The 27,142-nt window shown below is 45.5% G+C and overlaps 1 protein-coding gene across 1 annotated transcript in view; it reads right to left on the bottom strand.

Annotated features, from left to right (window-relative positions):
* The window catches only part of dnah9 (dynein, axonemal, heavy chain 9), a gene marked incomplete at its 5' end in the record, with an annotated part of 104,897 nt that overhangs the window by 15,543 nt on the left and 62,212 nt on the right, over window positions 1-27,142 (bottom strand). Inside the window, 16 exons of the mRNA XM_080541681.1 lie at window positions 5,429-5,556; window positions 7,236-7,384; window positions 7,736-7,929; window positions 11,682-11,804; window positions 12,067-12,237; window positions 12,753-12,893; window positions 13,692-13,856; window positions 18,770-18,974; window positions 19,113-19,235; window positions 20,094-20,329; window positions 20,514-20,702; window positions 23,720-23,839; window positions 25,057-25,251; window positions 26,020-26,250; window positions 26,630-26,809; window positions 26,959-27,039. Of these exons, the coding sequence (XP_080397807.1) occupies window positions 5,429-5,556; window positions 7,236-7,384; window positions 7,736-7,929; window positions 11,682-11,804; window positions 12,067-12,237; window positions 12,753-12,893; window positions 13,692-13,856; window positions 18,770-18,974; window positions 19,113-19,235; window positions 20,094-20,329; window positions 20,514-20,702; window positions 23,720-23,839; window positions 25,057-25,251; window positions 26,020-26,250; window positions 26,630-26,809; window positions 26,959-27,039 (2,631 nt within the window). The remainder of the gene's footprint in view (window positions 1-5,428; window positions 5,557-7,235; window positions 7,385-7,735; window positions 7,930-11,681; window positions 11,805-12,066; window positions 12,238-12,752; window positions 12,894-13,691; window positions 13,857-18,769; window positions 18,975-19,112; window positions 19,236-20,093; window positions 20,330-20,513; window positions 20,703-23,719; window positions 23,840-25,056; window positions 25,252-26,019; window positions 26,251-26,629; window positions 26,810-26,958; window positions 27,040-27,142) is intronic.

Below are 27,142 nucleotides of genomic sequence, written 5' to 3'. Positions count from 1 at the left end.
TGGATTTCCAGTGGATTACCAGAGCAAAATGTAATATACAATTTACTTTAAAATATGTTTCAATATAAATAAGATGGCAAGTTTGTTAGCTGAAATAATACACAATTTGTTGCCTTCATGGCTAATCAATTAAATGTTTGGTCACGTTTGTGGTGGCCTATTTTGTTTTCAACCAAATGTTGATGACATAAATCTTTATGATCATAAAAGTATCACAACATTGTTTTGTGATAAAAATTGTTTTGTGACAAAAAAAAAGTCCATCATCTGTCATCACCTTTCAAAAGTAATTGCGGACAATAGCATCTCACATTGCACCACCACTCAGTCTCTCATTTAGAGGGAAATCCATAGGTGGGCCTAGATCATCACCAGGTGCAAGGGGCTCTGGGGGATCATGGATGTCAGAGAGGGGGACTCTGGGATGGACAGCGATATTGTGTAGCACAATACAAGCCAGTGTTATGCAGCATGCTCGTTGGGGTTCCACTCTCAGAGAGTTGAGGCATGCAAAACGCCTCTTCAGTACTCCATTATGATGTTATGTCCTTTATGTATTTAAAAATATGATTAGACATTATAGATGTCTCTGCAATGTGGTCTCTTGTCTTCCTTGTATTATTTTTCATATCCACTAGATTGGTAGGATTAAAGCACTGATATTTAGGATCTAGTAATCTGGAAAAGTCTGAATCTGGATCAGGCTGATCCTATCCTGAATTGCTTTGAAATACTGGGACAAAACCTGGCCGAGTTGTCTGATCCAGGATCAAAAAAAAAAGGGATTTCAAAATCTGATCGGATCTGATTGAGATTAAACATTTTGAACTACTGGGCCCTGGAGATAAATTGTAAGTAAAGTAAGTAAGTAAAGGTTTATTTATACAGCGCCTTTCATACATGATCATCATGTACGCCTTTCGTACATGATTGTAACAGACATTCAAACCAGGGGTGCCCACATTTTTGCACCCTACTGTAAAAGCATTTTCCAAATGTTTAGGAATGCGTTGGAGGAGAAGATCTTGGTTCCTCTCCCTTACACATTCTCCTACAATGCTTTTTGAGGATGAAATGAGTGGAGGACGGAGGAGAGGAGGAGACGTAAAAAGCTGTATTCCTAACAACTGAGAAAAGGCTAAAGGGCGAAGGTCAAAGGTTAACCCATCCGGGGAGGGCCAGTTTTACTCTCTGTTAGTAATTGTGAACAGAAATGTGTGTGCTGAAAAGACCCTTTCCTTTTACACATTTCCCCACTAAAGCAATTCCCCCATTGGGCAAACAATGTTCTACTCTCCCTAAAACTACAATAGCCAACACAACATGTTTTAACTGCGGAGCTCAAATACTCTCCAGGCAAAGTGAGGCTGAGGCAGAACGCATTATACCGTTCCCTGAATTATAATGAGCCCGACCTCTGATTCCTTCTACTTCCGCTGGCCTCCACTGGATATAGAGGCTCTTGTGTGTGTGTGTGTGTGTGTGTGTGTGTGTGTGTGTGCGCGCACGAGTGTGTACCTGATACAGCCACTAGGATTGGGGACTATGTAAGCTTGGGTGGGCTCAATTTTCCATCTCATGTATCCTGCTAACGCTTACAGGAAGTCCTCTGAGTGAGAAGGTGTCAGCCATGCCCCTTCGCCTCACGCTGCGCTGCCCATTCCTAAATCTAATTACACCACTAATAACTCCAGTCATTAATTCATAAGCTTCTTTGCTTTCTCATTTCCTTTTCGCACTCCAAATTTAATCTACCCTCCGATAGTTGACGTTAACCTTCTTTCCGAACGACAGAAGATGTCAGCGAGAACACTGCGTCAGTTTCAGATGGCGAGAAAGAGAGACTGAAACTGCAGCTGCAGGGGAGAAAGCCCCGACAGCAGAGTTTGAGAAAAGTGCTAGCAAAGATTTAGATGGAACCTTGCAGCATATTAAACAAATTAAACCTCAATTTAAGTGCTTCTTCATCGCCCTAAAACCTTTCCTTTTGGCATGTAAACACTCGAGAATAAAGGAAGAGACAGAGAGAGAGAGAGAGAAGATCGCCTTAGAGCTTGTCACCTTAATGAGACCATTCATCCTTCGGCACATGTACACACACACACAAACACACACACGCACTCGCGCACACAGGAACAGAGGTGGAGTGAAAGACAAACAAACAGACAGATGGAGAGAGAGGGAGAGATAGATAGAAAGAGAGAGAGAGAGAAAGAAAGAGAAAAAGTAAGACACAGACAGACTAGGTTCTGCTGTGACTCTGGCTATGATGCAGCAGTATCACTACTAAACACAACCCCGGGAGGGGCACCACAGCACAGCCCTATCTGGCCCTGTCCCTGATCAAAAATGCCTTCATGTTCCCTCATCAAGGGACTGCCCTCAGGACATATCCACAGCTAGGGCTTCACCAATGATCACCCTGTACGAGACACCCACACAGACAGACAGACACACAGACAGACAGACAGACAGACAGACGGAGAGACGGACGGACAGACAGACATCAAGGGACTGCCCTCAGGACATATCCACAGCTAGGGCTTCACCAATGATCACCCTGTAAGAAACACCCACACAGACAGACAGACAGACAGACACACAGACACACAGACAGACAGACACACAGACAGACAGACGGAGAGACGGACGGACAGACAGACAGACGAACAGTGAGATAGACAGACAGACAGACAGACAGACAGTGAAACAGACAGACGGAGGGACTGACGGACGGACAGACAGACAGACAGTGAAACAGACAGACAGACGGACGGACAGACAAAAAGACAGACAGACAGAAATGACTGAGAATGGAATCCACATAGACAGAGAGGCAGAGTGAATGCTGTATGACAGAGGGATGGAACATTATCCTTCAGAATTAGGGACCGATACTGTGCTCATGTACTCGTACTCGTAAAACTATTCCGATACAAACGCTCCAGATACCACTTTACAGCAATGTAACGTAACCACTCGTAGGACGAGCAATGTCAGCAGTTTGGACATATTAGGATCAGCAATGAAGACAACAAAAGTAGAGCAGACCGCGAACTATGCTCTGCTAAATTCTGTATTTGTTTCATATTACAAAAGTGTAAGTGTTGAAGAGCCCACTCAATATAACAAACAACAGTTTTAGGATCACTAAATGTGTCAGCAAATTCAGCTTGTTTTTGATTCACTGTATCGACTGCCTTCCTGCTTTGTACTCGGGGAGTGTTATTGATACATGGCTTGTAAACAAAAATACGTTTTAGGACTGTTTAAAAGCAAGGACGGTGTGATCATCTAGTTATGTGTAGTTATGTGTTTTTAGCATGTTCATGTTCTGCCAATGTGATGGTAGCAAACACATCTGTTTTGATTAAGAGCCTTATTGAGAACATTCTCATATCATTGAAGTATTGAAATCCCTGAGACGGTGGATATGCGAGACACTTGACCGTCTCCAAAAGGTGTTTGCCTTGTCGTCAGACTTAAGAAGAGCTACAGCATAGCAGAAAGGCAGGGCTCACACCATTGCAGTAAACGTAAGTACTGCATAAGTCCTGACACTGCAATTAGAATACCCCCATGGTGAGAACTCTGATCAATTCAACTAAGACCTCGTACTGAAAAACTGCAAGAAGTCAATGTGATGCTCATTAAAGTTTAAACGCTACCAAAAGCTAAGCTATCATGTTCCCCTTAAAGTCAAGTGAAGAGAGAAGAGAAGAGAGGAGATGAGAGAGAGAGAGAGGGCTTTTTTCCCTAAACCGTTTTGCCTGGTTTCTTTCCCATCTCTCTCTCTCTCTCTCTCTCTCTCTCTCTCTCTCTCTCTCTCTCTCTCTCTCTCTCTCTCTCTCTCTCTCTCTCTCTCTCTCTCTCTCTCTCTCTCTCTCTCTCTCTCTCTCTCTCTCTCCCTCTCTCCCTCTCTCTCTCTCTCTCTCTCTCTCTCTCTCTCTCTCTCTCTCTCTCTCTCTCTCTCTCTCTCTCTCTCTCTCTCTCTCTTGTTTTTCTCTCCCTCCCTCTCTCTCCCACTCCCTCTCTCGCTACTTTAGAAGTAACTGTGTGGAGAGGCAGGGTACTTTAGACCACTTGATTCTCAGCTCCAGTCTTTAGACCACTTGGTTCTCAGCTGGGATATTCAGCTCCAATCTGCCCGATTGATTGCCTTTCTCTACTCCCGGCGGCTGGTTTCAGGTTTCTGCATCTCTGTCCCATTGGCCCGTCAAAACCAGCAGAATAATTACCCTTCACTGAAGGGGAACCCACCATTGACCCAAACCCCTGTACTGATGGACACAGGCCCAGATAGGGACTGGGATGGGGAAGGGGGGGGGGGGGAATGGAGGGATGTGGTGTGGAACTGTAGGGGTGATGAGTTTACGGAGGAGAATGTGGTGGGAGATAAGGAGTGATACACAATGATGCAGAGAGAGAGAGAGAGAGAGAGAGAGAGAGAGAGAGAGAGTGAGAAGTGGGAGGGTGGAAGAATGGGGGACAGCTTAGCCCCCTCCCTCCCTCCTCCCCTCGGGCCATAGGGGTGGTCCTCCTTGGGCAGACAGTCAGGCGATGATGGAGAGTGTAGGCAGATGGTTGCCAAGGGGACAGGGCTTTTGAAGCATATTGATCGGGATTCTTATGCAAAGGTAATTAAACGACTGCATGTCAGTGCAACACTGGGTCTGGGACAGGGACGGTTAGCTGAGTGCCTCTCACCTTCACAAGCTGGGTGTGAATTAAAGGGAAGAGGTGCCCCTCCATGCTCCGCGCTGCTGTTCATATCTGTCGATACTCCCCATTAAAATTCTACAAAGGCTCTCGCTTAAAATGCAAACTCCGGTCCTTGCCCTACTGATAAGAAGGGAATAGACACTGAAGTGGGAGATATTGAACAGGGTATTACTGGGCCTTTTGGTAGAAATGTTCCTCAGGATATTAAAATCCTTCCCTTGCAGTTGGACCAGGGAGGAGAGTGTATAACATGACCTTAAACAGCATAGAGTTGAGTTTTGCATACAAATAGGGAACTGACATTTAACTATATTCCTGACATCCTAGCAACATGTTAACTGTGTGTGTGTGTGTGTGTGTGTGTGTGTGTGTGTGTGTGTGTATCTGACTGGCATACTGGTTCTGTGTGTGTGTGTGTGTGTGTGAGTCTCTGCTGTGACATTTTGAAGACAGGGTAACCAATCTGAAAGGCTCATTTGTAATCCAGGGTTTTCTCCCTAGAGTACAGTGACAGAGGACTGGGGATGAGCTTGTGGGTTCTAAGGCATATCTGCACCAGGGAAGGATGATAGAAATCGGACGATAGGCTCATTGTAATGGATGAAACCATTCCTCATTCCTCATGTTCCATGCATTACATTGAGCCCAACCTTCGATTTTGTCCTCCACCAGCCTCCCCTGATTGAAGTGTGTCCCATGTGGGTACCTGTAGGATGACCCAGTGGCCCTCCTTGGCGGCCAGATCCAGAGCTTGTTCTGCCACCACTTCCTGTCCCTGGCCCAATGAAACGTTGTGGAAGTTCCTGTTGTCAAACGTGTAGCCGAGCTTCCTTCCTGGAAATGAACAAAGAAACAAAGGTAAACATTGCTAAAACCTCAACTTTCTTTTCTTTGCCTTTTTTATACAGTACCAGTCAAAGGTTTGGACACATTTTCCCATTCAATTGAATGTGGAAGTGTGTCCAAACTTTTGACTGGTACTGTATCTGTTTTGAAAACACAGCCATTTTCTCACACACACATAATATTTCACACATTTTCTCTAAAATATGATCAACCGGCTGAAAATGAAAGTTGAAATGAACAGGTGACATGTTTAGACATGTCTGGGTGATCGAGCTATCTGTTGTGTGTTACTCATGACCCTCTCTCTCTCCACAGCGGTCTTCCTTGATTGGTTAGCTTTTGCTTTGATGTGATTGGTCTTGCATACTAGGGGGCGTGAAAAATCAATATCCACACCGCTCCAGGAGGCGGGAGCATTCTCTCAGGTCACATGATGAGAGGACAGCTGATTTCACACCAGGACTGAAACCCTGGATGTCTGTAAATCTGCTTCAGGCTCTCGTCAATCCAACAAGGCACACATTTTTAATTTTTAAGCAAACAGTCATTCTGTGATACATTCATCCATTTGTATGTTATTTCACACAACAGCAAACAGTGGGAGAACTTCAACAGAGTATGAAAGTGGTATGAAACTGAATGGAAACTCAATGCTGCACGCTGACTAGAGTGTATGTTAATGTGGTGGTTTCATTCTCAAAATGCAATAAACAATTCTGAATGAAGTGGAAGGCTGGTTCCGTTTACAGCAGAGCCCAGTGACAGTACAGTGGCAGTCCAGCCAGAGTACTTCATCTTCATTTTTCAACATGTTATTTCCTCTTTGAAGTGTTCTGTTTGAAAAGTAGGTCCCTGATATTGTGTCTAGCTGGGACGGCTCACCAACAGAGAGGATATAATGTTTATTTCATATCCATCCAACTGAATAATATTTGCGGTGTGAAACTGAATAAAAATTCAAGTGTACGAAAGTCAGAGTGAATGCCAATGCGGTTTCATTCTGGAAATACAATAAACAGTATTGAATGGATGGCTGGCTCCGTTCACAGCAGAGCTGAGTAGCAGTACAATACAGCCAGTCCGGTCAGAGCACCATAATCACAGAGCTCATGGAGCGAAATTTAATCAAACACTATCCTTTCATATCTAAATCTTCCATAACGCTGAGATCAAACATTGAAGGGTTGGAATATTTGGCATTACATATTAGAGTTAAGCTCTTTTTGTAGCTATCGTGTTACTGATCGGTCCAAAAGCTTTGTACCATTCTGGTCAAATCAACACAGTCCTGTTCTGTCCTGATCTGATCCAATATATTTGTGCAGGAATGCAAACTTAGCTGTTAAACCCATGACATTTACTTTCTCCTCTCCCTAATCCACCACTGATACACTTTCATCTCTGGGTGACCTTTAGCGTAAGCCCTTACATCGTAAAGTACCATTTAGAACCTGTGGTGTACTCATTGATGGATATGACACACAACAACATGCAATAATTGTGAATGTTATAACGAGATGTTAACTGTCTTTCATTATTTCATTAAATCCCTTTATAAATGTGTTTAATTTTTCTGCAACAATTTGCTAAATTAAACACATTTATAAAGGGATATAATGAAATAATAAAAGAGGAGGTGGTGATACAGTAAGTGACAGCGTTATTACCGTGCTTCTCCACGTCCTTCAGTGGATCGACGCCAGGAGAGAGGATGAAGAACATGGGGGTAGCCGGACCAGATTCCTCAAAGGAGACGGCAAAGTCCAACGACCGGACCACCACATACTTACTCCCTAGTTGCTCCTCCACATAGTCTCTGCAGGAGGGAGAGAGGACTCAAAGTTATTCACTGCTATGGTCCACACATGCACACCCACGCACGCACACGTGCACACACACATGCGCACACGCACACACACACACACACGCACACGCGCACACACACACACACACACACACACACACACACACACATGCACACGCACACACACACACACATATACACACAGCCATATAAACAGGGCCTTCTGTATGGCATTGAAGAGTTTCAGTACTGAGTATCTTATTAAACGGACATTGGGGAAAGGCAGCGAACTCAGTTGGTACGAAGATTCAGGGGCTGTAAAGTAGCAGTGTGGGTCAAATGGGAAGCTATCTGACCCCTCACCTGACGGCGTAGGTCATGCGGTCGGGCCTCATGGCCCTCATCATGCACAGTCTCTGGAGAGATGACTTGTTCTTCCACTCCTGAGGGAACTTCTCCTTCTCCGGAGCCTCCGACTCTACAAACTTCTTCCAACGCTTGGCGGAACCCTCAATGTCCCGGTCAAGGTTCCGGAACTCCTCCAGAGAACACAGAGCCTGGAGAGAGGGGGGGGGGGGGGGGGGGGGGGGGCAGGGATAGATCACATTAATAATTTGTCCTGACTCCTGCCGATACTTTTAGACAGAGTTTTCAAACTTATTTTCTTCTTTCTTTAAGCAAACAAATATACGCTCTTTCTGTTTACTGATTTTCTTTTTTTTAATGCCACAAAAGGAGAAAAGTTTGGAGAAGTCACACAAAGAGACTGCTTATCTTCCATAACGGCAATATGAATTGTATTTATTCAAACAGAAGTGCTGAGTGAACATGCTGTGCTTCATAACAGGGGTTATGGAATATGCCTCTGCAGCAAAACCTGGGTATTATTGTGAAGCGCCATCTGACAGACCATCTTATCTCATCTCTGGAGAACAGAGGTGTCACGCTGTGCTATCACGCACCCGCGCGCACACACACACACACACACACACACACACACACACACACACACACGCACACGCACACGCACACGCATAAAGGCACGCACCCAATCATCCATCCCCAACATCCTGTCAAGTCCCCCCCCCCTTGTACCAGTATACTGTAAAGCACCATGGGACAGAAGGAGCGAAGAAAGATGTCGGAACGCAGCTCAGAACCATCCACTTCAACTCAGTTTAGTTCATTACCGATAGCGCAGGCTGTTGGCCGTCTCTCCAGCAGAGTCAGGAGAGCATGGTGTTGTCCCCCTGTGGGAGTCCTGCTCCCACTAATATGATCAGGAGGGCCAGGCAATATCAAAGGATCTCATCCCCGTCCTAAAGCTCTCCGACTGATTATGTGGCCAGAATCCAATTAGATGAATAGACAGTGAATGTCCCCAGTGGAGGAGGCAGGATGGTCCTGAACTTTAGGAAGGTTTCAAGTTAATACTAAAGGTTCTGTGTGTGTGTGTGTGTGTGTGTGTGTGTGTGTGTGTGTGAGAGAGAGAGAGAGAGTGTGTGTGTTTGGGGAGGGGGGAGGGGGGGGGGGCACTTTGAAATATGCATGAGGACGTGAAGCTTCGAGCGGAGCTGCCATTAAGGTTTAACTTGTGACTAAACTGATCTGACAGGATTGGGGGACCTATGCTCTGAGCCATCCACTGAGGGGTACAACACCAGACCTCGACTACAGTGTGTCCTCGCCACGAAGCTAAACCCTGAGCATGGCTGACCTTCTAGAACAATCCTCCCCCGTTAGGTCACACAGAGGGAGGGGGGGGGGGGGTGAACCCTTAGAGAGACAGTCACTTTAGAAACAGAAAAAAAAGTTTTGGGTGAGTGAGGTTAGGTTCAATAATGTGCCTTTGGCATTTTCAATTTCGACATGTTTTAGCTCTAATGGTCTATTGTCGCTGGGAAGACTTGACTGAACACATTATGTTCTGCTCTATCCTCTGCAGACGTAGCGTACATGTTAAAAACAGACTAAGTGCTGAAATAACGACCACAGGCAGGGGGAGGCTGGTGGAGGTGGAAGTCAAAGGACAGGCTCATTATAATGTATGGCATGGAATAAGGAATGCTATCAAACACATGTGTTTGGTACCATTCTTCATTCCATGCCATGCGTTACAGTGACCCTGTCCTCCCATTTCTACCTCTACCGGCCTCCCCCTGACAGAAGACTAGGGAGCCTCAGCCAAATGATGGTGGTCCTCTGAGGCTCGGTTGGTAGAGCATGGCGCTAGCAATGCTAAGACTGTGGGTTCATTCCCTACTGGGTCATATAAAAAATGTATGCACTCATTCTAGCGTAAGTCGCTTTGGATAAAAGTGTAAAAGCTAAATGGCATATATACTCTATATATAAATAACAACTCTTGTGGGTGGATGTTTTGAGTCAGATGCTTTAATGCTGGACTAGGAAATTATGTCTAGTTTCTCCAGGCAGGGATGTGCACAGACTTATGGAAGGGAAAAGCGCTTTTCCCCCCAAACGACTACAGACCTGTCGCCCTGACACCACAGGTCATGAAGATCCTGGAGAGGCTAGTGCTGCAACACCTTAAGCCCCAGGTGAAGGACTTCCTGGACCCCCGGCAGTTTGCATACCAGGAGAGCATGGGGGTGGAGGACGCCATCATTTACATGCTGCACAGGGCCTACACACACCTGGAGAGGCCACAGAGCATGGTGAGGACCATGTTCTTCGACTTCTCCAGTGCATTTAACACTATCAAGCCATCACTGCTGGCTGACAAACTAGCAGTGATGTGTGTGGAGGACTCCCTGACGGCTTGGATCCACAACTACCTCACAGACAGGCGTCAGTATGTGAGACTGCAGGGCTGTCAGTCTGAGGTGGTGGTGTGCAACACCGGTGCCCCCCAGGGAACTGTTCTGTCACCCTTTCTCTTCACCCTCTATACCTCCGACTTCCAGTTTAGCTCCGACCAGTGCCACCTGCAGAAGTTTTCGGATGACTCCTCTATCGTCGGTTACATCACAGACGACAGGGATGAGGAGTACAGGGCCCTGGTGGAGAGCTTCGTGCAGTGGTGCGACACCAACTACCTTTTGCTTAACACCAGCAAAACAAAGGAGTTGGTGGTGGATTTTAGGAGGAAGAGAAGGACCCCAGCCCCCATCATCATCAAGGGGGTGGAAGTCGAGAGGGTGGACTCCTACAGGTACCTGGGAGTACAAATTAATAACAAACTGGACTGGACTGACAACACCGAGGCTCTTCTCAGGAAAGGGCAGAGCAGACTGTTTTTCCTGAGAAGGCTGAGGTCTTTCGGTGTCTGCAACAAGCTGCTGCAAATGTTTTATCAGTCGGTGGTTGCCAGCGTTCTGTTCTTCGCCGTGGCCTGCTGGGGTGGAAACATCTGTGCCAGGGATGCTGCGAAGCTAAACAAACTGGTGAAGAAGGCCAGCTCTGTGGTGGGGACCGGGCTGGACAGCCTAGAGGTGGTGGCAGAACAGAGGATGGGGAAAAAACTGGCGGCCATGCTGGCCAATCCCTCCCACCCGATGTACTGCGAGCTGGCAGGGATGAGGAGCAAGTTCAGCCACAGATTTGTTCTCCCCCGTCAAAGTACAAAAAGATTTGGACAGTCCTTTATTCCAGCTGCACTCCGACTCTACAACCAGGCCCTGCAGGGTGGGGGAGACCTGGAGATGGAACTTGGAACTTTTTACTTATTGAGCCTGCACTGTTTTATGTATTTTATTGAATGTTTTTCTGTTTTCTGTACTGAATGTTTTCTGCCCTAACTGAGCTGTTTGACAACAACATTTCCCCATTGGGGACAATAAAGGTTTTCAATCAATCAATCAATCAAAAAATGGCACAAAGTGAGTGGCAGGGCTCCTGATCTTTACCTTTTTTTTCTTTCTTTTTTTTTTGCAGACGCCTTTATCCAAAGTGACTTACAACAAATACATTCGTCAAGTGAATCATCTATCCATTAGTCATCGCAAGAACAGTAAACTCGGGCCAGGAGCCATTTGGCATTTATAATTGTAGAAGAAGGAATAATTAAGATTGAAGAAAAATATTATTTTATTTATATACAGTAGAGAAACTGTACAGGGGGGTAGAGGGGATGAAGAGGTTTCAGAAGGGACAGTTAAGCTGTTATTATGTCATACTCTCAACGTTTCAATTCTCCTAATTGTTCTCGGAAGCATACTCCTTCACTCCCCTACATACATTAGAAAGCACATTCTGACCGATTGGGAAATTCAACATGGGTTTGCAGGTTGGGGCGTGTCCCCTTAGTCTTTCCCAGGTCTGATACAGCCACTTCCTGGTTCCTCACCTTGATCCCGCCCCAGGAGTGGTTGGAAAGGAAGTCCACAGGTGATGTCACACCAGGCTGGACAGGGTACCGGAGCAGGAAGTCCAGCTCTGCAGGGTTGATCTCCTTGTTCATCAACAGAATCTGGGTTTCGAATTAGATTATAAAAAAAAGTGATAATTACACCTTTAATTAGTTTGTCGTTACCTGGTTTTAATGACCATTCAACCCAGACCATTCAGACCATTCATTATTATCTTATCTTCAATCTGAAATCACTTAATGTTGAGCTAGGTGTGCTGCCCATATGAAAGTCACACACACACACACACACACACACACACACACACACACACACACACACACACACTTAGCAACACTAAGCTAAGCAAGGTGTGCTGCTGACCTGGAAGACCAGCTGTGCAATGTACGTGAGTTTGTCACATTCGAACAGGCCCCTGGTGGTGTACTGGAACACAGAGGAGGTGATGCTGTCTATGAGGTTAGATACTCTTTGCTTCAGAGCCTCATCTGGCTGGGCCTTCAACACCGCCTTCTGGAACACCACACTGAACGCCTGGAACACAGGGATAGAACGAGTAGAACAGCCTTCTAGAATACACATGATGTTCTAACATGACATCCACTACTACATAACAGTGCAAGGAAACACCCAGCATTTTTGCTGTGCAAAATGGATATCAAAATGTATTTCATTCAATTCAATCCAGTAGGTCAAAAAGTGGGTCTCCTCTATGTTTTCTTCTTTTCTTCCTGCACTGCACAATTCCATTTGACGATATTAAATACGGCAGGGTCGGCCACCAGGGGTGGCTTACCTGCGAAGCGCTGTGTGATTGCAAACCGTACGTCACCGTGCCCCCTCCTCGCCCGAGCTGGGTGACAACACGAGATACATTATGCCGGGCGTAACAGCATCAGGGAGCCACAAACACAATGAAAACCGAGCGAAGAGCGTATAAAACACGGCGAAGAGGAGACGGACGGATAATAAGAGAGCGGCGTGCGTAAAGAAGGGCGGGGCTCCCTGGTGACAGAGAAGACGCATGGCTGGTCCACACACAGGCCTACCTTGAGAGAGAACTGGTACATGGGGTGGATTTTATTGAGGTCGTTCATTATGAAGTACAATAAGGAGGCGCGGGCGGCCGCCGGTCTGTAGTGCTCCCGAGCCTCGTTGATTTTGGCCTCCGTCACCTTGGCTTCTTTCACCTGCAAAACAGACAGAGCAAATATAGATGCCGTGTAATGCGCACGCACGCACACACACGCACACACGCGCACGCGCACACACACACACGCACACGCACACGCACACACACACACACACACACACACACACACACACAGGGCCATGTCAGTCCTCTTAAGAATAGGTAACCTTGAGTAGAACAAATGACAGAGTGAAGAGCTCATTCCAATTCAACGGTTTGAGCATTCTTGTCTATAGTCCATAATGTGAACTATTTACTGGAAATACGAATGTTGTTATGCTGTGGAAGAGAATTAATTTAACATCCAACTACAGTAGAGAGCCTCTTACAGGTGTCCTTGAGTCTGAAAAGGTTAAGATTCACACACTTCTCACTTGTTAGGTTTCGTTTGTTCACATTGTGACAGGGGAAGCTGGTGGAGATAGAAATTGGAGGACAGGCTCATTGTATTAATGCATGGAACGGAATGAGGAATGGTATCAAACATCCTCCAATGTCTGCCTCCACCAGCCTCCCCTGCGTTGTGGCCATGTCGAGTTCTACTGGGAGCTCCCACTGTACGTTCAGCAGTGTGCAGGGGCCTCTTCATTAGTGACCTGCTATCATGTAAACTCAAGGACACTTGTGAGGGAGACTTAAGATTTTGGAGAGTGGAGATCAGTCGTTACAGTGTAGATTTAAACTCCTCTGCACTGAAGTGCTGAAATGGAGAGGGAGAGGGAGAAGGAGAGAGAGAGAGAGAGAAGGAGGAATAAATAAACAAAGAAAATATAGAGCCATGTCTCTATCACGGCACCTTCTCTTCTATCTCGGCGGCAGTGCGCTTGGTGGTCTCCAGGTTCTCCACCAGCTCTGTGTCTCCCAGGAAGTCCCCTGAGGCGGAGGAGAGGCGGGACAGCAGGTTGTCCTCCAGGGTCTTCAGGGTGATCTTGAAACCATTCTGCTGCTTGGTCAGGTTAGACTGATACACACAGACAGGAGACACAAAGGACCAATGAAACGTCATATCCTGTATGTGAGTTACACTGTACAGTAGCCAAAATGTGACACGTTCTAGTGTTTTGTTCCGCATGTTCGTATCCGATTTAATGTTCAGACTTTTCTTTCGAGAAATGTGAATACATTTCTGTGTTGTTGAAAATCAATGACACATCTCTAGTCAACTAACACAGCTTGTTTCATGAGCCTGCTAACAATGTAAAGTAGTGTTGTAGTTAACTAGGTAGCAGTGGGGATTATTCACCGAATCCATTGCATTGCAGTATTTTGGCTTGACTAGCGAGTTTGTGTTGTGATTCTCAACAACGTCGAAATGTATTTCCGTGTTTCATAATAAAAGTCTGAACATTTTGATTGGTTGCCGACATCTGGACCAAAACACTTGAACGTGTCACAAATGCACAATTTCCATTTTCAGGTGGATGCTAGCTGAAATTCTATTATGATTCAATTCTATTCTGTTGTATTATGTTCTATTCTATTCTATCCTATCATTTCTGCAGATAGATACCGATGGTAAATGGGGACCAAGGTTAGTGGATTTGTTGACGGTTGTGCTCGATTATGTCAAAACTCAAGAGAGAAAGTGAAAACAATCAGAAACGTCTGGAACACATACTTGATTAAGGCCACTAATGAGCCTGCTGAAGGTAAATATATAAATTAAAAGACATTAAAAGGTGTTAGTTCAGGCCGGGAATGCTGGAAGGACGCCTCAAAGGCAAAAGCAATCGATAGAGTCTGCATTGGCTGTGTGGACACATGAGAGAGCGCTCTGGGGTGGATTAACCAGCATCCTCCTGGCTCAGGACTTCAGACCCCCACCAGCCTCACCCCAGAGTCAGACAGGAGTGTCAATGAGGCAGGATCCAAACGCTTTGATGGTGAAACAGACAAACACAAACACAAACAAATACACTCACAGAGACACACACACACAGACACACACACACACACACACACACACACACACACACACAGACACACACACACACACACACACACACACACACACACACACACACACAGACACAGACACAGACACACACACACAGACACACACAGACACACACACACACACACACACACACACACACACACAGAGAAACACACACACACACACACACACACACACACACACAAACAGACTCACAGACGCACGCACGCACACCTCCGGCGCTGGATTAAAGGGCATAACTAACACAGCACCATATGGAGACCAATGAACCTGTCCTGCTAAGCCCCAACTATTGTTTTTCACTCTCTTTGCTTTTGAGAATAACTCCAGTCTTCAACCAACTCCCTCTTCAAAGCGGCACCTAGACTAATTAGTGCTGCAGCTGAGAGGCGATCAGAGAACGGCGCACACAAAGCAGAGACCGTCTGTTCTCAGCTGTCCTTTACCTGGTTCGACCTGAACAACTTCCACACGTCATAAATTTTTTAGGACTTGGCTGAACACTGGCCTAACTTTAGCACATTCCATGATGGTTAAGGTTAGGGTTCAGACAGGCCAAGCTGATCCTAGATCTGTGCGGACAAGACAACTTCTACTCTGGGGGGTCGTTTCACATCCCTGCCTATTGGTCGTTTCTCCCCCCCTGGCTATTAGAGGAGGTCAGAGGTCAGAGGTCATCTCCCTGCTCCTCGGCTGACTCTTTGTTCCCATGGTGCAGCTTGCATCAAAACAGGTCGATGGACTCTAGCTCCACTGTTACAGCTCATTCTGGGGGTCTTGGTTTCCCTAACACATTAGTAATGGTCTGTATCACACTGGATTTCTCCATTTACACTCCCTCTTCTCTATTCACACCAGGGGAGGCTGGTGGAGGTCGAGATCATAAGACAGGCTCATTGCAATGCATGGAGCATAACCAGGAATGGTATCAAACGATGGTATCCTGCGATTTCGACATCCACCAGCCTCCGCTGACTCACACAGACTTCCAGTCATACTCCTAGGCGAGGTTAATGACCTGCTGTGAGTCAGGGCTGAGGCTACCTCCCCCAACCCCCCTCTCTCTCCTAATGACACCAGGACACAAGACACACATAATCCTCCAGATCCCCTGACACTGCGGTCAGTTATTAAATTCGTATTTTGTTCATAATTGCCCCCTTTTCAAGGAATCGTTTATTTCTCTTTCTGTAATAAAAGGTGCTGTATGTCAGATGCGTTTCACACACTGTCTCCTTTTAGGCAAGTTGCTAGGAGCCAAAATACTTAGAGAAGTAGGAGAGATTATGTTAATTTAAAAGAATGAATGTATTTTTAAAGATACCAAAGGGGTACCCATAGGAGGAAGCTGATTAAAAAGGGTTGCCAAGTGTGTCACTGTCGCATGACAACCTTGACCTTCTCCTCTCCGCCCTGACACGTGCACATCATAACACCCCCAATTTAAATAATGAGTCAATAATGAGTTATCAACCATTATCTCTCTGTTGGCAGATTTTATGTGTAATTACCCCAGCCTTGGAAAAACAAACAATTAACCAGTCAGCAGAAAGCCCTAATTGGGATTAAAATGAGATAATACATCTATCATTTCAGGAAAATGATTACAAGGCTCCACAGAGCTGCCCTGTTGAGGTAATGTGGGAAGCAGAGCATTCTCCCTCTCATTAGCCATGACCGTCTGCATCAGAGCAGACACACACACTCACACACACACACAGTCACACACACACACACACACACACACACACACACACACACACACACACACACACACACCTGCACGCGCACACACATCAAGACACACATGCACACACACACACACAAACACACACACACACACACACACACACACACACACACACTCAAAAGGTGAAGGAGGTAGTTAGCGTCGTCAAGGGTTATTTGGGGGTCCCACGTGCCCTCTCCAAAAACAGAGAGTTGACATTTGAAGTTTCTTAACTGGACTTTGTATGAGTTAAACGAGAGCTGTTACACCCTGCTCTCATCCTACGGCTCAGTGCCACTGCTAACCTCATTAAGGCTATAATGACACTAGGCAATTCAGAGACAATAAACAGGTACATCCAATTTGCTGAATAGTGATTGTTATCAATCAGTAGGAGGAAAGAAAGTGGAAAAGGAATGGTTGTTTATCTTGTATATTACGGTGAATACAAAGCAGCCGATGAATTCAATAGAGGGTGGATGTGATGGCAGGTGCTTGGCCTTTTTTCTTCAACTTTCAGTGTACATTAAAATGATAAGTGAGTTCCATATCAGTTATTTTCTTCTTCTTCTCCCATCACAGTGAAATGCTAATTAAACAAGCTTCATTAAATCACATTACACTTCTCCGCTGAGGGGACAAGTGGATTAAAATAACTCTTGTGTTTGGATGTGTGTGTGTGTGTGCGTGTGTGTGCGTGTGTGTGTGTGTGTGTGTGTGTGTGTGTGTGTGTGTGTGTGTGTGTGTGTGTGCGTGCGTGCGTGCATGTGTATGTTTGTGTGTTGTCAGTAAAAAAAATAAAAGATTTGACAGTAGATGAAAGCCTACAGGTTTGAATTAAACACTGCCTACAGAGATCCAACGCACGCAGAAATAATCAAAATGTAAATAGGAATCATTGTTAGCGTAAATCTCTCTGACCCGCTAACAGAGTTTTCAAATTATCGGAAAATCCTCATCTTTCAGAAACCCCCCCACTGCCGTCAGCCAAATGCCTTCTGTGTGTGAAGTCGGATTTCTGATTTCTCCCTGATTAGAGCCAGGGTAGAGCGGGAACAGGACTTAAAGCGGGGGAGGCTGGTGAGTGTGTCAGTGTCTTGTCTAATTGCGCTGGTAGCGCTCCTAGCCATCCATTTCAAACAGCTGACACTAAAGCCTTCTCCGTCGTCCACGTTGTCGTCAACGTGAGCATTGCGGCATCATTAGCTGCCGAAGCTTTGATCAAGCCAATTTACACATAATTACCTCCCCCTTAACATACTGTAGTGTGGACCATTCTCTCCCTATACATCATAACTCTCTCTGCTCATTATCTATAGTGTGATAGGAAAAGATGTAATACTGCCAGGGACCTGCTCTAACCAACACACTGCCCTGGAATGAAATGGACTGGACAAGCTATTATCTCTGATGAGAAAATGACAGCTACTCTTAATTAATGATAGCCTTTGCTGATCAACAAAAAAGTCTGACTTTATAATGGACTGTATCTGTAGTGAGTCCAAGGTGCAGATAACAGACAAAGTGACAAAGTGAATTATCCGTTTAAAGTGAGAAAAATTCAACTATCCAAGAGATTCCCTAAGTGAGCGACCCGAAGCCCTGCAATTATCATCCATCCACTTAGCATCTCGCTAATCAAAGCCGTTTGGCGATTGTTTTGAAATCAAAGAGCTCAAAGCTGGGGGCTCTAATACTGCCTTTTATGTTGTTGAAAGAGGGAGGAATTATTTTTTGGGGTTTCAGAACTATATCATTAAAGGAGACATAATGTTGTGTGAAGCAGAGGCAAGACTGCAAAAAGACCCGGACTCTTTTAAGTTTTGATTTTAATGACACCTGGGGAAAAGAGATTTGACAAACGCTTGCACCTTTGAGAGTGTCTCTTCTGTGATGATAGGCGATAAGCAGGCAAGAAAAAACACAAACCACTGCTTTGAGTTTTGATCAAGTAGATACCCGTAGCTTCTTAGAAATACTTGATAGGGAGAGTAATTAACCTACAGTATTTCCACTGTTGCTTGTTCTCGTCAACCAAAGCTCTCCATATTTCAGAGGCAACAAAGACCAAAGAGTTGTTTCTAACGCATGAGGGTGAGGCACGGGCAGCCATTTTGTGCCAGAACTCTCAGCAAACATCAACTTTCATCAATTGCTGTGGTGTAACTGTGCCCTCCCTGCTCCTCACCTTGAGTTCCTCCAGGTCAGGCCTCTCCATGCTGACCACGGAGGCCAGCAGCTGGTCCTCCAGACCGTCCCTGGTCACGGTGAAGTTCATCAGGGTGCACTGGGCCTGCAGCTCGGGCTGGTAATGGGGGCTCGCCAGCTTGGTGTGAAGGATCAGACGGAAACTGGGGTTGTACTCACACTCCTTGTCCCCTATCCTGATGTATCTGAGGAGGGAGAGAGACGGGAGAGCTGTCAACAGTGTTTGCATTAAACCCTGGGCTTGAGTATGGGATTGGAAGTGGTAACATTTAAAAGTTGTATTCGTATCAGCTTGAAAGAGAAAGGTCTAAGGAGTCACCCACCTTCCCTTCTTGATGGTCTCTTGTCCCAGCAGGGGCCCAAGAACAGGGTCTACTGATTCCTCCAAGTTCTCAATGAGGACCACGTCACCTTCAGACAAAGCTCTCTCTATACTGTCCAGATACCTGTCAGGGACACACAGGGTCAGGGAGAAGTAGAGTTTGTTTACAATCAAAATCTGAATCAGAATTGCTTTTAATTTATTACCTCCAATGTACAGGTACACAAGAGTACAATTCTTTGTCATAGGTTCTTCAACGTTGACATTGCAGCAAGATACAAAATCAACAATAATTATAATAATAATAAAATCAAGAATAAAGTAAAATAAGTACCGGTAATGTAAGTAATAAGAAAGTAGAATAATGTAATAAAGCGATAAAGTGATGATAGTCGTACTACAACGGGACCAGTCGTACTGCAGTAGAAATAGTAGTGCAAAATGCTGTACAGGTTACAATGCAATGATACAATATGCAATATAATACATACAGGTATGATACAGTACAGGTAGTCAAGTAGTAGTTAGGTAGTGTTCAAGTGCTCAGGTAGTGTGCAGGTAGTCATATCATATATATTATTTTTGGAGTGGTTTGGGGGAGACAGTCTTTTGTTTTGCATTGTGAAAGAAAACTCCATTTGCCCCCTCCAGAAACCTGAGAGTTGACATTGTAAGCCTGACATCACATGACATCATAAGACCCTCTCTCTGTGCTGCGGAGGAGGAGGCAGTTTGAAGAGTTACTGTAACCCGGGTACACTCTTACACGAAAAGGGTTGTGAAAAGGTTCGTCATTTAGACATCATCTAGAACATTATGTCCCTGAAGGGGAACTCTTTGATAACCCTTTTAGAACAATTATTTTCTAAATGTTTAGATGGGCCCTTCAGGGTACTCTCCAGCCCCTCCCACTCACCCTTTCTGTTTAGAAAGCCCCCTCCATCTAAAGAGAGGTGTGGTCTTGGACAGCATACCCACTCACCCTTTCTGTCCGATGCGGATGACGCGCAAGTCCTCTCCATATTTGTTTTTGATCCACTTCACGCCCTGTAGCTGGGGGTCCACCATGAGGGGCCAGCGCTGGCAGGAAGTCAGGATGGTGGCGTTCTCCGTGGACATCCTGTCAGCGGGCAAGCCCTCGTTCTGCCAGGCTGCGATGTCAGCATCGTCCATCAGCATGGTCAGAGGGTCAAGGTCAGGGGTCACTGGGATGGGCACCTGAGGATGGGGGTGGGATGGAGTGGGAGGGGGGGGGGGGGGCAAATGGAGTGATAAATGGTGGATATCAGGTTTAAACCTGTGCATGAGTTATTGTTTGTGTGTGTATGTGTGTGTGTGTGTGTGTGTGTGTGTGTGTGTGTGTGTGAGAGAGAGAGAGAGAGAGAGAGAGAGAGTCACCCACCTTGAGCTGGCTGAGGTAGGGTCTCCAGGTGCTGTCCATGAGCTGGAGCCGGTAGCGTTTGGTGAAGTAGCCCAGGTAGGAGACGAAGGCTGTGATAAGGAGGACATCACCACACAGGGTCCTCTCCTGCCTCCTGAAGCTCTCCACAGCCTCGGCCCAGCGCACGTTCTCTGACGCCAGACCGCCCACCTGGGACACAAGACATCCCAGCAGGGATACAGCATTTATCAGGGATCCAAAAACAGCATACAGAAATAGCACACTTGATTATTATTTGATTTTCTTGTTATTTATTTTTTCTGAGTGGGGCAGTCCCACTCATATTTTCATTTTTATTGTGACAGAGACAGTAGAGATTTGACAGGAAGGATGGGTGAGAGAGAGAGAAGGGACTACATGCAGGATATGTCCGCGGCCGGAATCGAACCGGGAACCCTGCGGTTACATGGTCAACGCTTAGTCCGCTACGCCACCTAAGCGCCCCATAGCACACTTGATTGACCTTAGATGTCCTCTCCATCTTGAGTTTGTGCAAATTGGAACAAACTAGGCGTTTTAGATCTGGTCCGTCAGGTTTGTGTCATACACGTGCACACTATAGAAACACACCTGACACACTGCTGTATCAGCAGCAGCATTAGGTGTCAGGAATGGCTGCAATTAAGCAATATCACTCGAGCCGTGCTGATATTCAGTATAACAGCACAACCTCAAGTGTGATATTGCTTTTATACAACAGTTCTACAAGTGCCATTTATGAGTTAACAGTAATAAGCCACAACAGATTGTAATTTGTTTGCTTATTTAATTGTTTATTTGGCTACGCCAACACAAATTGTTCCGCAACTGAACTTGCTCTTGAACTTGAACTGGACTGTTGCCAAGCAACCTGAACACAAACATTTTCCTGCACAGCTTGCTCCTTTGTGTAGTAGGCCTACACACGTTACCACGGGCTAGCTACTTTGTATCATGTACATTTATCTGTACGTTTCCATTTATTGTGCAACCAGTGAAATAAGAGTCTGTTGACAGTGGCTTTGGTGGCATGTGTAATTCTGACGAGTTAACATCAGACAGTACGTTGCTCCATCATGAAGCCTAACCCAATTAACGGTCATTTAATAGAACACCTGTGCGGCGGAGTGATACATATAGTTAAAAGTCCCAGTGCTGTTCTATGGAATGTCCAATCAAATTACTTGGTCGGAACTAACTGTTGTATAATTTTAAATAAACATATGGTGTAGTAGTAGAGTATGCAGACCACAGGAGGCTGGTGGAGGTAGAAATCGGAGAATGGCTCATTGTAATGCATGGAATGGAATGAGGAATTGTGTTTGCGTGTTCGATAGCATTCCTCATACCATTCCATGCATTTCAATGAGCCCCTTCTCCAGGTTTCTACAGTACCTCCTCCTCCACAGCTGACGCAGACAATGCTGCCAGTGACATGGAGGATTTGGCTTATTCTGAGGGCGTACAGTGCAGGGACGCGGGAAGGGGGGTGCTGAGGGTGCTGCAGCACCCCCTAGCGGCAAGCAGAAGGAGCTCCTCCTGCCTGAATTTTACAAATAAAAATATTATTCAAACAATAATTTAAAACAATATAATAACTATTGTTGCTTTTGGGAATAAAAATAAATGTGTTTTTTGTAATAAATGTAAAAATGTGTTAGTTTTAATGTTAGTGATCACATGGTCATATCTTGCTAGGGACTTGACATCCGAGTCTTGACACCCCCACCCCCACCCCCGTTTGACGAGCCGTGTCGACCAGACATACGTTTTCCTGGGAGGAAAATTGGAACAGAGACATTCGAGTTTCATTTCATTTAAAAAAAGCTGGTTTACCAGGTGGAAATGGTTGCATTATGTCACTGAAAGAGACCCTGTTCTTTGCTTCTCTTGCAGTAAAGCTATATAGAGAAGGGGTTAAGGCACCACGACAGAAAGACAAGTGCATTTACAGTAGGAGGCTTTTGTAAGTTTAGCCAACACGAGATGTCTGACATACATTCAGAATCGGTGAGATTGCTTGCTTCGCTTAACAACACTCCCATTAATGCTCTACTGTCGGACGTTGTTGAGAAAGAGCAACAGACGGCCAGAAACGTATTAGAACTGATATTCAGATCCATCCGATTATTCGGCAGCGAAGGGCTTCCGTTAAGATGCAATACCAATCGACATGGAGTGCTGTCTGTAATAATGGTCAACATCATGTTTGTGGACATTGTGGGACACTGTGAGCTGAGTGGAAATTACTGTAAATTCCAACACATTGTTGGTAAAATATTTAACGTTACGTCTTTGTAGTGTGTGGGTGCATGCGTGCGTGCTTAACTATTATTGCCCGTGCATTGGGGCCCGTCGTTATGCCACTGTGTGCGTGTGAGCGAACGAGCAATCAGCGAGAGGGAGGGAGAGAAATCGTTATAATTTTTTCCCTGGCAATTTTTTCCCCTGTAGCGTATATAGACAGCACCTCAGCACCCCCAGTCAAAATACCTTCCCGCGTGCCTGGTACAGTGCGTCCCCTTAGCCGACAGACTCATGAATAAGTGAGTGGCTTATGTGTGTGCAGTGTGTCTAGTGTTGATTGTTTGTTTACCGGGTTATTATATTTACTGTCTGCCTTTATATTTTCGATTTATTTTACATATTATGCGGTTCTTAATCTTCTGCTGGAAATGACTGTCGCCTTGGGGATTAATAAAGTACTACTCTAGTCTAGTCTACTCTACATATAGAGTACAGTCGGTGACATTCTTACACAGGGCAACACCGCTGATAAGACGGTAAGCCATTGATCATCTGAATGTGTGTTACATACAACACACAGATGTTTATTCACTGGTACACCTAGTCAACCATTTTGCAGTAGTGATTACATATTTAACATGCTGAAGATGTTATTCCTTTCTTGGCTTGTCTGGTCTTCTTGTAGCATCCTCTGGATAGATGACACTCAGCTGCTTGGTCTGCTTACTGTCAGCAGGGGATTTACCTACCTGCAGCTGAGTGTGTGTGTGTGTGTGTGTGTGTGTGTGTGTGTGTGTGTGTGTGTGTGTGTGATGAAACCTTGATGACCTTGACGAAAAACTTTTGGAGCACTGGAGCATGAGGCTCTGTTTTCTTTTTCTTAGTGTGTGTGCGTGTGTGTGTGTGTGTGTGTGTGTGTACCCTTGTCTTTGCCCACTTACCAGACGGTTGGCGAGGGAGATGGTGCGCGCCGTGGACTCCGCCTCCTGTTGGCACTTGAGTTTGTCTGCGGTGGCTTTCTCAAACTTGGCTGTTAGCTTGGCCAGGTTCTCATTAAGGTGCTGTCAAACACGCACACACACACGCACACACACACGCACGCACACACACACACCCACACACACACACCCACACGCACACGCACACGCACACGCACACGCACACACACACACACACACACACACAAATGCACACACAAACACACACACACACACAAACGTACACACAAACACACACACAAACGTACACACAAACACACACACACAAACGCACACACAAACACACACACACACACACACACAGAAAGAGAGCAATGGGGCTTGTTAAGATACAGTACAGAAAAAAAGAGCTTCAAACAAGCTAAGCATTCCTTACATGACACATAACAAACATTCTCACTCTGGATGAAACAAACTTTGAGTTTCAGAAAGTTGGAGAAAAGTTATCAATCCCCAGTATGGATTTATTTGGCATATGGAAGCAATTAACAGCAAGGACAAAACAGGATTAATTGGTGGAGACGCATACTGTAGGTTCACTATATTAGCTTGAGGACTTGGAATTCCCCTTGGCTCCAAACCAACTCCCTGCACGCATGCTTTGGCTTAAGTCTGACTAACACAAATGGGAAAAAAGTGAATTCAGGAACTTATTACTGCCTAAACTCTTAACGCTTCACAGTTGTATATTGGCAGGCAACACTGTCGTGACACACTGAGCAGAATGTGCACACAGAGGCTTTTGCGAGAGGATCATAGTTCAGATATCAAATGCAAAGCATGTGTCACAATTATTAACGATTTTCTACTGTACAGCAGGGACGGCTGGTGGAGGTAGACATTAGAGGACAGCCTCATAGTAATGATGGTATCAAACACGTTCCATTCCACGCATTACAATTGAGCTCCTCCTCCACCAGCCTCCCCTGATCCTCCACCAGCCTCCCCTGTTCGGTATTTGGGTGGTGGTATTTTACACATGAAACTTGAATCTAATTGGCTAAAATGTGATGACAGCTGGTGAAACCGTGAACAAGTACATTTCAATGTTATTGAAAATCAATGACACACTGGCTAGTCAAGCCAAAACATCGCAATGCAAGGACTAGCGAGTGCGTCATTGATTTTCAACAACGTTGACATTTATTAAAAATGTTCCGAATAAAAGTCCCAGTCAACATTTTTGATTGGTTGCCGACTTGTTCCTGGTTTCACCGGCTGCCGTCGCAAATAGTTAACTTAAAACAAGAAAGAGCAGTGCCACAGGCCTGGCCACCTACGTTGATCTTGGCCTTGATGACGGTGAGTTTGTCCTGGGCTGCAGCCAGCTCTGCGTTGGCCTTGCTCAGCGCCTGTCTCTTGGGCTCCACCTCGCAGAACACTTGGTAGAACGTGACGACGTTCAGAACCCAGGAGCAGAGACCGGCGGCGGCCTGTGACTTGGAGGTGACCAGGTCGGGCTGGAACTCTGGGTCCTAAAAGTAGAGAAGTATAGAGAGGTGTAATAGAGAGGTGTAAACTTCTGATGGTGGAGGGGACGGGAGGACGTAGAAATCGGAGGACGGGCTCATTGCAATGCATGGAAGGGAATGACGCACGGTATAAAACACGTGTGACATTTCATTCCATGCATTACAATGAGCCTGTCCTCCGATTTCTACCTCCACCAGCCTACCCCGGCTCCTGTGTGGCTCAGTTGGTTTAGCATGACTCAGGTTGGGGGTCCGATTCCTGTGGGATCGTATATCCAAAACATGGGATGCATTCACTGTATTGTAAAAAGAATCTGCTAAATGGCTTATATAATTATGTAACAATGATACCATACAGGCCAATCCGTGGGCGGAACTTACTTCAGTACATGCACTTAAGAGCACTTAACCTGATAGTATATAGTATTATTGTTTTAATATGTAATAAACAGTACTGTATGTCGGTAGCATGCATCTGAATTAAACAATCCACATTGATATGAGGATGTTAAAACGAGACATATGGGTTTTGACATCTGTACTGAAAATCATTTTTAGTCAGTACATTGTTGTTGTTGTTGTTGTTGCTTCTTCAGGGGACTAACATTACTTTATGTTTTTTTTAATGAAAAAAAAAATACAAATACAAATACAAATAGTAATAGTTATAGTCACAAGGATAACAAAGTTGCTTGGAAAACAGAAGGAGGAAGGGCGAATATACGAACAAACAGGCAACAGAGGAGAAAAACTAATGAACATGATAATGACCTGCAGGTATGGCTGTATGGCTTTCAGACAGGGTTCTGGGATGTTCTCCTTGTTGAAGCGGACCAGTGAGTCCAGGAAGGCGTCCACTTTGGCCATCATCACCTTGGCAGCCTTCCAGCTGCGGTCCTTAGGAACGCGACCGCCGGGCGCCATCAAGACCATTACCGCAGCAGTCACATTGGTCACGGCAACCACGGGAGAGCCGAACGACTTCAGCTCTGTCAGGTTGTTCTGGAGGAAAGGATAAGAAATGAAAAGAGGACAAAAGCAAATATGACAAACTGCAGCTCTGTCAGGTCTGGAGGCAGAGCGGGATAAAGGAAAAGAAGATACAAGTGAACTGGCTTTAAGAAGACAATAGGGATTTCTAATTAGGAGTCTTTAGAGAGCTGAGCAGTGATTGAACCGTCAGTTTTGCTTGTTTGAACACAGAACACTTCTAATACACTGATGTGTTTCGGAAAATCCCTTATGGTTTCTCATAAACCAATACAGGATAGCTGAATGTTAAGTCACTGGGTACAAGTGCTTATGCAAACATCTGGGACCAAACCAGTCGTTCTATTTTAACACTGGTGTCCTGAGGAGGATGTGGGTAGAGATACCTCACCTTATTGAGAGTGTTGAGGGCCTCCTGGGCAGCGATGAGGGCAGGTTCTGCCTTGGCCAGGTCTGCTTCACAGTCTCTCTGTTTGCCAGTCACCACCACCGCAAAGGCCGCCACCTTCTCCTCCTCCTCATCTGCCACAGCCTTCTCCTTCGACACCTTCTCTGTTTCCACGCCAACCACCTAGAGTCAGCAGTCAAGGACGATTTAGTGCTAATACGATTGCAGTTTGTGACTGTGTCATGTTTCGTGTGTATTTTGTTGTTGACAAAACGTCTGCTCTGTCTCGTCTGCAACTCCACCTGGATCAGCCTATCAGCATCCTACTCTACCTGGATCAGCCTATCAGCATCCTCGTTCTTCTGCTTCAGCTCCACCTCCTGGGCAGCCAGCTTGGCCTTCAGATCATCCACCTATCAGAGGAGAGAGGAGGAGGGGCCAGGCGTCAGGATTAGGTCAGGTAGGCTACAGTATACTGTATTTTAAAACTAAAATCCTGTTTAAATATCTCAAAAA

The sequence above is a fragment of the Nansenia antarctica genome (genome assembly GCF_963989245.1).
Source record: "Nansenia antarctica genome assembly, chromosome: 11".
NCBI classification, from domain to species: domain Eukaryota; kingdom Metazoa; phylum Chordata; class Actinopteri; order Argentiniformes; family Microstomatidae; genus Nansenia; species Nansenia antarctica.
This window is presented reverse-complemented; position numbering and strand designations above follow the sequence as displayed.